The 14,828-nt window shown below is 48.5% G+C and overlaps 1 protein-coding gene across 1 annotated transcript in view; it reads right to left on the bottom strand.

Annotated features, from left to right (window-relative positions):
• LOC134944206 (protein FAM13A-like) overlaps positions 1 to 14,828 on the bottom strand; it is a 43,649-nt gene that overhangs the window by 5,184 nt on the left and 23,637 nt on the right. Inside the window, exons 4-6 of the mRNA XM_063932816.1 lie at positions 10,505 to 10,685; positions 9,338 to 9,455; positions 6,019 to 6,185 (exon numbers count right to left, since the gene is read on the bottom strand). Of these exons, the coding sequence (XP_063788886.1) occupies positions 6,019 to 6,185; positions 9,338 to 9,455; positions 10,505 to 10,685 (466 nt within the window). The remainder of the gene's footprint in view (positions 1 to 6,018; positions 6,186 to 9,337; positions 9,456 to 10,504; positions 10,686 to 14,828) is intronic.

The raw sequence follows: 14,828 nt of genomic DNA on the forward strand, positions 1-14,828 counted from the left end.
AATACCCTTAGTAAATACTAATTATTTCCTGGTGTAGCATTTCTCTTATTATAATGTTACACTCAGTAGTATAATGATAGTTACTAAACACAGTATGAAAATAAGAATTTACTCACCGGTAATTCTATTTCTCGTAGTCTGTAGTGGATGCTGGGAACTCCGTAAGGACCATGGGGAATAGACGGGCTCCGCAGGAGACTGGGCACTCTAAGAAAGATTTAGGACTACCTGGTGTGCACTGGCTCCTCCCCCTATGACCCTCCTCCAAGCCTCAGTTAGGACACTGTGCCCGGAAGAGCTGACACAATAAGGAAGGATTTTGAATCCCGGGTAAGACTCATACCAGCCACACCAATCACACCATATAACTCGTGATAGGAACCCCGGTTAAGAGTATGATAACAATGGAGCCTCTGAACAGATGGCTCGCCATAACAACCCGATCTTTGTAACAATAACTATGTACAAGTATTGCAGACAATCCGCACTTGGGATGGGCGCCCAGCATCCACTACGGACTACGAGAAATAGAATTACCGGTGAGTAAATTCTTATTTTCTCTAACGTCCTAGTGGATGCTGGGAACTCCGTAAGGACCATGGGGATTATACCAAAGCTCCCAAACGGGCGGGAGAGTGCGGATGACTCTGCAGCACCGAATGAGAGAACTCCAGGTCCTCCTCAGCCAGGGTATCAAATTTATAGAATTTTGCAAACGTGTTTGCCCCTGACCAAGTAGCAGCTTGGCAAAGTTGTAAAGCCGAGACCCCTCGGGCAGCCGCCCAAGATGAGCCCACCTTCCTTGTGGAATGGGCTTTCACATTTTTAGGCTGCGGTAGCCCCACGCAGAATGCGCCAGCTGAATAGTGCTACAAATCCAGCGCGCGATAGACTGCTTAGAAGCAGGTGCACCCAGCTTGTTGGGTGCATATAGAACAAACAGCGAGTCAGTTTTCCTGACTCCAGCCGTCCTGGAAACATAAATTTTCAGGGCCCTGACTACGTCCAGAAACTTGGAATCCTCCAAGTCCCTAGTAGCCGCAGGCACCACAATAGGTTGGTTCAAGTGAAAAGCTGATACCACCTTCGGGAGAAACTGAGGACGAGTCCTCAACTCTGCCCTATCCATATGGAAAATCAGATAGGGGCTTTTACAGGACAAAGCCGCCAATTCTGACACCCGTCTGGCTGAAGCCAGAGCCAACAACATAACCACTGTCCACGTGAGATATTTTAAATCCACAGTCTTAAGTGGCTCAAACCAATGTGATTTTAGAAATTCCAAGACCACATTGAGATCCCAAGGTGCCACTGGGGGCACAAAAGGAGGCTGAATATGCAGGACTCCCTTGACAAAAGTCTGAACTTCAGGCAGTGAAGCCAGTTCTTTCTGGAAGAAAATCGACAGGGCTGAGATCTGGACCTTAATGGACCCCAATTTGAGGCCCAAAGTCACACCTGCTTGCAGGAAGTGTAAGAAACGACCCAGTTGAAATTCCTCCGTTGGGGCCTTCTTGGCCTCACACCAAGCAACATATTTCCGCCAAATGCGGTGATAATGCTTTGCGGTGACATCCTTCCTGGCTTTGATCAGGGTAGGGATGACTTCCTCCGGAATACCTTTTTCCTTCAGGATCCGGCGTTCAACCGCCATGCCGTCAAACGCAGCCGCGGTAAGTCTTGGAACAGACAGGGTCCCTGCTGCAGCAGGTCTTGTCTGAGCGGCAGAGGCCAAGGGTCCTCTGCAAGTATCTCTTGAAGTTCCGGGTACCAAGTCCTTCTTGGCCAATCCGGAGCCACGAGAATAGTTCTCACTCCTCGCCTTCTTATTATTCTCAGTACCTTGGGTATGAGAGGCAGAGGAGGAAACACATAAACCGACTGGTACACCCACGGTGTCACTAGAGCGTCCACAGAGATCGCCTGAGGGTCCCTTGACCTGGCGCAATACCTTTTTAGCTTTTTGTTTAGGCGGGACGCCATCATGTCCACCTGTGGTTTTTCCCAACGGTTGACCAGCATTCGGAAAACTTCTGGATGAAGTCCCCATTCTCCCGGGTGGAGGTCGTGTCTGCTGAGGAAGTCTGCTTCCCAGTTGTCCACTCCCGGAATGAATACTGCTGTCAGTGCTAACACATGATTCTCTGCCCATCGGAGAATCCTTGTGGCTTCTGCCATTGCCCTCCTGCTTCTTGTGCCGCCCTGTCTGTTTACATGGGCGACCGCCGTGATGTTGTCTGACTGGATCAGCACCGGCCGGTTCTGAAGCAGGGGTCTTGCTTGACTTAGGGCATTGTAAATGGCCCTTAGCTCCAGAATATTTATGTGAAGTGAAATCTCCTGATTTGACCACAGTCCTTGGAAATTTCTTCCCTGTGTGACTGCCCCCCAGCCCCGAAGGCTGGCGCCCGTGGTCACCAGGACCCAGTCCTGTATTCCGAATCTGCGGCCCTCTAGTAGATGAGCCTTCTGCAGCCACCACAGCAGCGACACCCTGGTTCTTGCCGATAGGGTTATCCGCTGTTTTATCTGGAGATGGGACCCGGACCATTTGTCCAACAGGTCCCACTGGAAAGTCCTTGCGTGGAACCTTCCGAATGGAATTGCCTCGTACGAAGCTACCATCTTTCCCAGGACTCGTGTGCATTGATGTACCGACACCTGTCCCGGTTTTAGGATGTCTCTGACTAGAGATGACAACTCCTCGGCTTTTTCCACTGGAAGAAACACTCTTTTCTGGTCTGTGTCAAGAATCATTCCCAGGAACAGAAGACGTGTCGTCGGGACCAGCTGTGACTTTGGAATATTGAGAATCCAGCCGTGCTGTTGTAGCACTTCCCGAGCAAGTGCTACCCCTTCTATCAACTGTTCCTTGGACCTCGCCTTTATCAGGAGATCGTCCAAGTACGGGATAATTGAAACTCCTTTCTTGCGAAGGAGTATCATCATTTCGGCCATTACCTTGGTAAAGACCCTCGGTGCCGTGGATAACCCAAACGGCAGCGTCTGGAAATTATAGTGACAGTCCTGTACCACAAATCTGAGGTACTCCTGGTGAGGAGGGTAAATGGGGACATGTAGGTACGCATCCTTGATGTCCAGGGAGACCATGTAGTCCCCCTCCTCCAGGCTCGCAATAACCGCCCTGAGCGATTCCATCTTGAACTTGAACCTTTTGATATAAGTGTTCAAGGATTTTAAATTTAAGATGGGTCTCACCGAACCGTCCGCTTTCGGTACCACAAACATTGTGGAATAGTAACCCTTTCCTTGCTGAAGGAGGGGTACCTTGACAATCACTTGCTGTGAATACAGTTTTTGAATAGCCACCAACACTGCCTCCCTGGCAGAGGGAGTTGCCGGTAAGGCAGATTTTAGGAAACGGCGGGGGGGAGACGTCTCGAATTCCAGTCTGTACCCCTGAAGTACTACTTGAAGGACCCAGGGATCCACCTGTGAGAGAGCCCACTGTGCGCTGAAATTTTTGAGACGGGCCCCCACCGTACCCGGGTCCGCCTGAGCAGCCCCAGCGTCATGCTGTGGACTTACCGGACGCAGGGGAGGACTTCTGCTCTTGGGAACTAGCTGTGTGTTGCAGCTTTTTTCCTCTACCTTTGCCTCTCGGCAGAAAGGATGAGCCTCTAGCCCTCTTGCTTTTCTGGGCCCGAAAGGACTGTACCTGATAATACGGTGCTTTCTTTTGCTGTGGGGCAGCCTGTGGCAAAAAGGTCGATTTCCTAGCAGTAGCTGTGGACACGAGGTCCGAAAGACCATCCCCAAACAGTTCCAGCCCCTTATAGGGCAAAACCTCCATGTGCCGCTTTGAGTCGGCATCGCCAGCCCATTGCCGAGTCCATAACCCCCTTCTGGCGGCAATGGACATAGCGCTTATTCTTGATGCCAGCCGGCAAATATCCCTCTGTGCATCACGCATGTATAAGACTGCATCTTTTATATGCTCAATCGTCAGCAAAATATTGTCCCTATCCATGGTATCGATATTATCTGACAGGGAATCTGACCACGCAGCAGCAGCATTGCACATCCAAGCTGATGCAATCGCTGGTCGTAATATAATGCCCGTGTGTGTGTAAATAGCTTTTAGGGTAGCCTCCTGCTTTCTATCAGCAGGTTCCTTCAGGGTGGCCGTATCCGGAGACGGTAGTGCCACCTTCTTTGATAAGCGTGTCAGCGCCTTATCTACCCTAGGGGGTGTTTCCCAACGTGACCTATCCTCTAACGGGAAAGGGTACGCTGCCAATAATCGTTTTGAAATTATCAATTTCTTATCAGGGGAAGTCCACGCTTCCTCACACACCTCATTTAATTCCTCAGATGCAGGAAAAACTACTGGTAGTTTTTTCTCACCAAACATAATACCCTTTTTTGTGGTACCTGGGGTATTATCAGAAATGTGTAAAACATTTTTCATTGCCTCAATCATGTAACGGGTGGACCTATTGGAGGGTACACTAGTCTCATCCTCGTCGACACTGGAGTCGGTATCCGTGTCGACGTCTGTATCTGACTGTCACCTGAGTTAGCGGGCGTTTTAGAGCCCCTGATGACATTTGAGACGCTGGAACAGGCACAAGCTGTGTAGCCGGCTGTCCTATGTCGTCAAACCTTTTGTGTAAGGAGTTGACACTTTCACGCAATTCCTTCCATAAGTCCAGCCACACAGGTGTCGACCCCGCAGGGGGTGACATCACATTCACAGGCATTTGCTCCGCCTCCACATCATTTTCCTCCTCATACATGTCGACACAGCAGTACCGACACACAGCAGACACACAGGGAATGCTCTTACAGAGGACAGGACCCCACAAAGCCCTTTGGGGAGACAGAGGGAGAGTATGCCAGCACACACCAGAGCGCTATATATCACAGGGATATCACCTATAGAAGTGTGTTTTCCCTTTATAGCTGCATAAATATAGTTATACTGCGCCTAATTTGTGCCCCCCCTCTCTTTTTTACCCTTTTCTGTAGTGCAGGACTGCAGGGGAGAGCCAGGGAGCTTCCTTCCAGCGAAGCTGTGAGGGAAAAATGGCGCCAGTGTGCTGAGGGAGATGGCTCCGCCCCTTTTTCGGCGGGCTTTCTCCCGCTAATGTAAAAGTTCTGGCAGGGGTTAAAAAGCATCTATATAGCCCCTGGGGCTATATATGGTGCCAGTTTGCCAGCCAAGGTGTTAGTATTGCTGCTCAGGGCGCCCCCCCCCCAGCGCCCTGCACCCATCAGTGACCGCAGTGTGTGGTGTGCATGAGGAGCAATGGCGCACAGCTGCAGTGCTGTGCGCTACCTTGGAGAAGACAGAAGTCTTCAGCCGCCGATTTTCTGGACCACCTTCTTGCTTCTGGCTCTGTAAGGGGGACGGCGGCGCGGCTCCGGGAACGGACGACGAGGTCGGGTCCTGTGTTCGATCCCTCTGGAGCTAATGGTGTCCAGTAGCCTAAGAAGCCCAAGCTACCACCACTTAGGTAGGTTCGCTTCTTCTCCCCTTAGTCCCTCGATGCAGTGAGCCTGTTGTTAGCAGGTCTCACTGAAAATAAAAAACCTAAACTATACTTTCTTTCTAGGAGCTCAGGAGAGCCCCTAGTGTGCATCCAGCTCGGCCGGGCACAGAAATCTAACTGAGGCTTGGAGGAGGGTCATAGGGGGAGGAGCCAGTGCACACCAGGTAGTCCTAAATCTTTCTTAGAGTGCCCAGTCTCCTGCGGAGCCCGTCTATTCCCCATGGTCCTTACGGAGTTCCCAGCATCCACTAGGACGTTAGAGAAAAGCTAATTCCATACAGAAGATGACGGGAACGTTCCAGCTTTTGGGCCTAGAGCACAATGCTGCTACAGGAAATGATCTCATCCTATGGGAAATGGATAGAGAGGCAGAGTTTCTGTAGCCCCAGGTGCAGGCAGATATGGAGATGCTGTTTCTACATCATAGCAGAGACCCGAAACCTACCCCAACAACCAGAACATGGAAGACTCACATATTCCATTGTATCTGACAGCAACTTACCTGTGAGGGGAGTCTGCGCTGGTTACTATGGGCATGTCACCATCCGGGTCCATGCAGTCAGGGGAGGGCAGGCTCTCTGCCACCATCAGGCTAGCCTGGGGGATCTCATGTGGTGGCTCCTGCACCTCAGCTTCCTCAAGCAGTTCTTCAGGCTTGGTTTCACACACCTATGGTAACAGGTGCCCAGTGAGAAATGATAAAGACAATGGAGACATTTCCACCCCAAACTATGTATTAAAATATAACTGGAAGAAATGAAGATATAAAGAATCAGTAAAGTGTGTTCCTGGTTCTATGTGTGAGAGCAGAAGAGGAAACCTGCAACCTGTAAAGCTACAGACATACAGCGGTGTCCTTTTCTGTTGTTGCCGCGATGTATACGCTCCCGCTCTGCATACCTTACAATGGGACTGGTCATTCACTTTAATATAAGCCCAGCCGCAATGTGTACGCATCACGATCCCGCTACAGAACGCTGCTATAAGCACTAGAGCTGTAGCAGGACACATCTGTAGGACCTGATTCCCCGGTTACTCAGTTACTTAAGTGCAAAAATCTGCAAATGCCAGTGTAAGCATTCCCCTTGTGTTCTTCCTTGGGGGCTGAGCAAACCCTGCAACACCCACTTTTCTTATCTCAGCATTGCTCATGTCCACTGGTGTATATGATCACTGCACCATCGGACAAACATGTACTCCTCTAGCAGCCCCTGACTGGTGCAGAGTCTCCCGCGTCACTTTCTGTAATAATGACTAATGTGGCTGCCAGAGAGACATGCCCATGGCACTACCTTCAGGTCACCTCCCAGTCTCCACCCTGAAACACCCAGGTATGGTAAGCACCATCTCAGGTAGTAATGATTTCATACGCAGGTGCGCACACCATCACACTCACACTTCGTGCACAGTAAGTGTGTCCTAGCCTTGGGCAGTAGCAAAGAATCGCTCATCTGCACAAACATCGCCGCTTTCATATCAGGAAATCACCAGCACCAAGGGGGTCATTCCGAGTTGTTCGCTCGTTATTTTTTTGTCGCAACGGAGCGATTAGTCGCTAATGCGCATGCGCAATGTCCGCAGTCCGACTGCGCCAAGTAAATTTGCTATGCAGTTTGGTATTTTACTCACGGCATTACGAGGTTTTTTCTTCGTTCTGGTGTTCGTAATGTGATTGACAGGAAGTGGGTGTTTCTGGGCGGAAACAGGCCGTTTTATGGGTGTGTGTGAAAAAACGCTACCGTTTCTGGGAAAAACGCGGGAGTGGCTGGAGAAACGGAGGAGTGTCTGGGCGAACGCTGGGTGTGTTTGTGACGTCAAACCAGGAACGACAAGCACTGAACTGATCGCAGATGCCGAGTAAGGTTGAAGTTACTCAGAAACTGCTAAGAGGTGTGTAATCGCAATTTTGAGAATCTTTCGTTCGCAATTTTACTATGCTAAGATTCACTCCCAGTAGGCGGCGGCTTAGCGTGTGCAAAGCTGCTAAAAGCAGCTTGCGAGCGAACAACTCGGAATGAGGGCCCATGTTCTATCAGATAATGAATTCATCTAAACTAGTTTTGTTATTGGTATGAATAACATATTTGCTGATACCGGTCATACCATGTGTATCATTGGTTTCCCCTTTTCAAACTGTTGCTTGTGGAAACTGTTCAGTAATAAAACAAACAAAACACAATGTGCTATGGTTCTGTGACCTCAAGGCTCAGTGTTCCAATGTTCTGTGGCACTGAGTGGCAGATCATTCTGTGACCCCTGGTGGCAGTATGCCATTGTTCTCCAAGTAGCAATGTGACAATGTCCTGTGACCCTAAATGGATATGTGCTTTTCGTTCTCTGACCCCAGGGGGGAAGTGTGCCATTGTTCTGTGACCCCATGTGGCAGTGTGTGATAGTTCTGTAACAAGTGGCATTGTGCTTTTTTCTGGAACATCAGTTGGCAGTGTGATATTGTTCTGAGATCACAAAAGAGTTTCAAATAATGTGTGTTATACGTATGACAGTAAAGTTGTCTAAGAAATAGATTCTGTGACTACACCTCTTGTGATCCCAACACACAGATTGCAGACACTCAACTACATAAAATGATGGTGGTCATCAGAGTGATCTCTGTATTTTTGGCAATCACTGGAATGGTCTTGTATAGAATAGTGGTCACTGGGATGCATTCTGTATTGTATGTAGTTCACTGGGATGCAATCTGTATGTTACATTATTTAATGGGATATGTGGGGTAATTCCAAGTTGATCGCAGCAGGAATTTAGTTAGCAATTGGGCAAAACCATGTGCACTGCATGGGAGGCAGATTTAACATGTGCAGAGAGAGTTAGATTTGGGTGGGGTGTGTTCAATCTGCAATCTACTTTGCAATGTAAAAATAAAGCAGCCAGTATTTACCCTGCACAGAAATAAAATAACCCACCCAAATCTAACTCTCTCTACACATGTTATATCTGCCCCCCCTGCAGTGCACATTGGCCCTCATTCCGAGTTGTTCGCTCGCAAGCTGCTTTTAGCAGCTTTGCACACGCTAAGCCGCCGCCTACTGGGAGTGAATCTTAGCATATTAAAATTGCGAACGAAAGATTCTCAAAATAGCGACTACACACCTCTTAGCAGTTTCTGAGTTGCTCCAGACTTACTCGGCATCTGCGATCAGTTCAGTGCTTGTCGTTCCTGGTTTGACGTCACAAACACACCCAGCGTTCGCCCAGACACTCCTCCGTTTCTCCAGCCACTCCCGGGTTTTTCCCAGAAACGGTAGCGTTTTTTCGCACACACCCATAAAACGGCCTGTTTCCGCCCAGAAACACCCACTTCCTGTCAATCACACTCCGATCGCCTGAACGAAGAAAAAGCTGTGAGTAAAATACCTAACTGCATAGCAAATTTACTTGGCGCAGTCGCACTGCGGACATTGCGCATGCGCATTAGCGACTAATCGCTCCGTTGCGACAAAAAAATAACGAGCGAACAACTCGGAATGACCCCCACGGTTTTGCCGAATTGCTAACTAAATTCCTGCTGCGATCAACTTGGAATTACCCCCACTATTTGTATAGTATGTCATTAACAGGTATGCTCTCTGTATAGTATGTGGTCACTTGGATGCTCTCTGTGATGTATGGTGGTCTGTGTCCTGAGAGGCTGCACTGACAGTTTGTCTTTGTTCTCTGTTCTAATGTTTCAATATTAATAATTAAAAGAAATGTAATTTATAGGTTTAAAAACTTTTATACCTCACATCATGGGGAAAAAGGGAATAAAAGCATAACTATGTTTTACATACTGTAATTATACTGGCCTTGTCTTCACATACCTTGTCCGTATTGGTGTGTTCACATGCGTTCGATGTCTTGGCATATTCATTAAGCAGCTCTGCCATGATCTTATTGCAGATCGCTTGCTGCTTTACTCCATCAATGTCAGGAGCCACACTATACAGAGAAAGAAGTATTAGTCCCCCTGTCACAGTCACTGTATTCCAGATCCCCATAGTGCTGTCTCTCTAGTTATAGCGGCATATTCTGCACTGGAGGAGGTATGTTACTTAGAGACTGGAGGGGTGACATCACTCACACTATTCCCTGACTCCAATGCACCAATGGTAGTCCTGCCTCTGATCACAGCCACTTACTGCCTCTAATTAAAACACAGGTGTAATGTTTTCTGAATCACTGCTGTATCTGAATGAAAGGCAGCTCACAGTCGTGTAACTGGTGCAGTCAGAGACTGCCTGACTGAGTGCCAAGCTAAGGAAAGCACAAGGGGTTGGGGGCCCTGTCAGGGACAGAGCAAAGGCTGCTGTGTTCCTGCCTCCACAAAGGTACATGCCCCCTGTTCTCCACACCGCACAGGACACTGTGCTTGTACCCGTCCCCCACTGTCTCTCCCTGTCACCAACTGCCTGCCCCTGTTACCCACTGTCTCTCCCTGTCACCCGCTGTCTCTCCCTGTCACCCGCTGTCTCTCCCTGTTACCCGCTGTCTCTCCCTGTTACCCGCTGTCTCTCCCTGTCACCCACTGCTGTGTGGCATATTGTGATTTTGGGTTGGGGTGGAGGAGGGGGGTCCAAATTGTGTTTTTGCACCTGGGCCCACCACTCACAAGGTCCGCCACTGATTTCCAGGTGTGTCGCATGTCTGTGTCACATGTCAGTGCCTGTAGTAATTGTTATCAGGACAGTGACGTCCTATCCCAATCTATGAATGTCTCAGATACAAATATTTCTCATATATTGGCCAAAGCAATGTATCTGTATGTAGTCCTACAGATCACATAAACAGCAGGTTAGGCCAGGCGTACATTTCATCTTATGCCCATGTATTTAGCAGAACTCTGCTCATTGTATTGTACTTGCAAATGCCCATCTCCCCTTAATAAATGTTCCTGGTGGTCTGGTGACATACATATACATAAACTTATAAAAGGTTCCCATAACGAGACTTCCATGCAAACATCAGAGTAATACTATATGCAATCTTACCGGAAGCAGTTTGGTCCAAACACTATGGCCAGATTGTTGGCATCCATTTTGTTGTCTGCACTATGTGCAGCCACCTGTGCCAGAAAATGGCAGATGTAATTCAGCAGGCGGTAATGGGCTTCCGGCAACTCCTTTATCACTTCCATCCAGCTGCGTTCTGGTGGTGTGTCTCCTTCATTCTCTGTGATAACAACAAGCAACAGTCTGAGCGCACACTCCAGAGCAATCCCAGTCACGTAGGGCAAGAAATGCTCTACATCATTAATCCATTCCAATTGTAAGTTGCTGTAATGTACCTGACGTGAAGTAATGTCTGTAGACCACTGGGTGAGACTGATACTACTACTACTACTACTACTACTAATAATAATAATAATAACAATAATAATAACAATAAAGACCTTAAATTAATCTGTTTTTGTTCATTCTCATTTATAAAAAATAAGAATTTACTTACCGATAATTCTATTTCTCGGAGTCCGTAGTGGATGCTGGGGTTCCTGAAAGGACCATGGGGAATAGCGGCTCCGCAGGAGACAGGGCACAAAAAGTAAAGCTTTAGGATCAGGTGGTGTGCACTGGCTCCTCCCCCTATGACCCTCCTCCAAGCCTCAGTTAGGATACTGTGCCCGGACGAGCGTACACAATAAGGAAGGATTTTGAATCCCGGGTAAGACTCATACCAGCCACACCAATCACACTGTACAACCTGTGATCTGAACCCAGTTAACAGTATGATAACAGCGGAGCCTCTGAAAAGATGGCTCACAACAATAATAACCCGATTTTTGTAACTATGTACAAGTAATGCAGATAATCCGCACTTGGGATGGGCGCCCAGCATCCACTACGGACTCCGAGAAATAGAATTATCGGTAAGTAAATTCTTATTTTCTCTATCGTCCTAGTGGATGCTGGGGTTCCTGAAAGGACCATGGGGATTATACCAAAGCTCCCAAACGGGCGGGAGAGTGCGGATGACTCTGCAGCACCGAATGAGAGAACTCCAGGTCCTCCTTAGCCAGGGTATCAAATTTGTAGGATTTTACAAACGTGTTTGCCCCTGACTAAATAGCCGCTCGGCAAAGTTGTAAAGCCGAGACCCCTCGGGCAGCCGCCCAAGATGAGCCCACCTTCCTTGTGGAATGGGCATTTACATATTTTGGCTGTGGCAGGCCTGCCACAGAATGTGCAAGCTGAATTGTATTACACATCCAACTAGCAATAGTCTGCTTAGAAGCAAGAGCACCCAGTTTGTTGGGTGCATACAGGATAACAGCAAGTCAGTTTTCCTGACTCCAGCCGTCCTGGAACCTATACTTTCAGGGCCCTGACAACATCCAGCAACTTGGAGTCCTCCAAGTCCCTAGTAGGCGCAAGGCACCACAATAAGCTGGTTCAGGTGAAACACTGACACCACCTTAGGGAGAGAACTGGGGACGAGTCCGCAGCTCTGCCCTGTCCGAATGGACAAATAGATATGGGCTTTTTTTGAGAAAAAAACCCACCAATTTGACACTCGCCTGGCCCAGGCCAGAGCCAAGAGCATGGTCACTTTTCATGTGAGATGCTTCAAATCCACAGATTTGACTGGTTTTAAACCAATGTGATTTGAGGAATCCCAGAACTACGTTGAGATCCCACAGTGCCACTGGAGGCACAAAAGGGGGTTGTATATGCAATACTCCCTTGACAAACTTCTGGACTTCAGGAACTGAAGCCAATTCTTTCTGGAAGAAAATCGACAGGGCCGAAATTTGAACCTTAATGGGCCCCAATTTGAGGCCCCTAGACACTCCTGTTTGCAGGAAATGCAGGAATCGACCGAGTTGAAATTTCTTCGTGGGGCCTTCCTGGCCTCACACCACGCAACATATTTTCGCCACATGTGGTGATAATGTTGTGCGGTCACCTCCTTCCTGGCTTTGACCAGGGTAGGAATGACCTCTTCCGGAATGCCTTTTTCCCTTAGGATCCGGCGTTCCACCGCCATGCCGTCAAACGCAGCTGCGGTAAGTCTTGGAACAGACATGGTACTTGCTGAAGCAAGTCCCTTCTTAGCGGCAGAGGCCATAAGTCCTCTGTGAGCATCTCTTGAAGTTCCGGGTACCAAGTCCTTCTTGGCCAATCCGGAGCCATGAGTATAGTTCTTACTCCTCTACGTCTTATAATTTTCAGTACCTTAGGTATGAGAAGCAGAGGAGGGAACACATACACCGACTGGTACACCCACGGTGTTACCAGAACGTCCACAGCTATTGCCTGAGGGTCTCTTGACCTGGCGCAATACCTGTCCCGTTTTTTGTTCAGACGGGACGCCATCATGTCCACCTTTGATATTTCCCAACGGTTCACAATCATGTGGAAAAACTTCCCGATGAAGTTTCCACTCTCCCGGGTGGAGGTCGTGCCTGCTGAGGAAGTCTGCTTCCCAGTTTCCACTCCCGGAATGAAACACTGCTGACAGTGCTATCACATGATTTTCCGCCCAGCGAAAAGTCCTTGCAGTTTTTGCCATTGCCCTCCTGCTTCTTGTGCCGCCCTGTCTGTTTACGTGGGCGACTGCCGTGATGTTTTTCCCACTGGATCAATACCGGCTGACCTTGAAGCAGAGGTCTTGCTAAGCTTAGAGCATTATAAATTTACCCTTAGCTCCAGTATATTTATGTGGAGAAAAGTCTCCAGACTTGATCACACTCCCTGGAAATTTTTTCCTTGTGTGACTGCTCCCCAGCCTCTCGGGCTGGCCTCCGTGGTCACCAGCATCCAATCCTGAATGCCGAATCTGCGGCCCTCTAGAAGATGAGCACTCTGTAACCACCACAGGAGAGACACCCTTGTCCTTGGATATAGGGTTATCCGCTGATGCATCTGAAGATGCGATCCGGACCATTTGTCCAGCAGATCCCACTGAAAAGTTCTTGCGTGAAATCTGCCGAATGGAATTGCTTCGTAGGAAGCCACCATTTTTACCAGGACCCTTGTGCAATGATGCACTGACACTTTTCCTGGTTTTAGGAGGTTCTTGACTAGCTCGGATAACTCCCTGGCTTTCTCTTCCGGGAGAAACACCTTTTTCTGGACTGTGTCCAGAATCATCCCTAGGCACAGCAGACGTGTCGTCAGGATCAGCTGCGATTTTGGAATATTTAGAATCCATCCGTGCTGTTGTAGCAGTATCCGAGATAGTGCTACTCCGACCTCCAACTGTTCCCTGGACTTTGCCCTTATCAGGAGATCGTCCAAGTAAGGGGTAATTAAGACGCCTTTTCTTCGAAGAAGAATCATCATTTCGGCCATTACCTTGGTAAAGACCCGGGGTGCCGTGGACAATCCAAACGGCAGCGTCTGAAACTGACAGTGACAGTTCTATACCACGAACCTGAGGTACCCTTAGTGAGAAGGGCAAATTTGGGACATGGAGGTAAGCATCCCTGATGTCCCGGGACACTATATAGTCCCCTTCTTCCTGGTTCGTTATCACTGCTCTGAGTGACTCCATCTTGATTTGAACCTTTGTAAGTGTTCAAATTTTTTTAGATTTAGAATAGGTCTCACCTAGCCTTCTGGCTTCAGTACCACAATATAGTGTGGAATAATACCCCTTTCCTTGTTGTAGGAGGGGTAATTTGATTATCACCTGCTGGGAATACAGCTTGTGAATTTTTTCCCATACTGCCTCCTTGTCGGAGGGATACCTTGGTAAAGCAGACTTCAGGAGCCTGCGAGGGGGAAACGTTTCGACATTCCAATCTGTACCCCTGGGATACTACTTGTACGGTCCCAGCGTCATGCTGAGAGCTTGGCAGAAGCGATGGAAGGCTTCTGTTCCTGGGAATGGGCTGCCTGCTGCAGTCTTCTTCCCTTTCCTCTATCCCTGGGCAAATATGACTCTTATAGGGACGAAAGGACTGAGGCTGAAAAGACGGTGTCTTTTTCTGCAGAGATGTGACTTAGGGTAAAAACGGTGGATTTTCCAGCAGTTGCCGTGGCCACCAGGTCCGATGGACCGACCCCAAATAACTCCTCTTCCTTTATACGGCAATACACCTTTGTGCCGTTTGGAATCTGCATCACCTGACCACTGTCGTGTCCATAAACATCTTCTGGCAGATATGGACATCGCACTTACTCTTGATGCCAGAGTGCAAATATCCCTCTGTGCATCTCGCATATATAGAAATGCATCCTTTAAATGCTCTATAGTCAATAAAATACTGTCCCTGTCAAGGGTATCAATATTTTTAGTCAGGGAATCCGACCAAGCCACCCCAGCTCTGCACATCCAGGCTGAGGCGATCGCTGGTCGCAGTATAACACCAGT

The sequence above is a fragment of the Pseudophryne corroboree genome, chromosome 1, assembly GCF_028390025.1.
Source record: "Pseudophryne corroboree isolate aPseCor3 chromosome 1, aPseCor3.hap2, whole genome shotgun sequence".
In the NCBI taxonomy this organism is placed as follows: Eukaryota; Metazoa; Chordata; class Amphibia; order Anura; family Myobatrachidae; genus Pseudophryne; species Pseudophryne corroboree.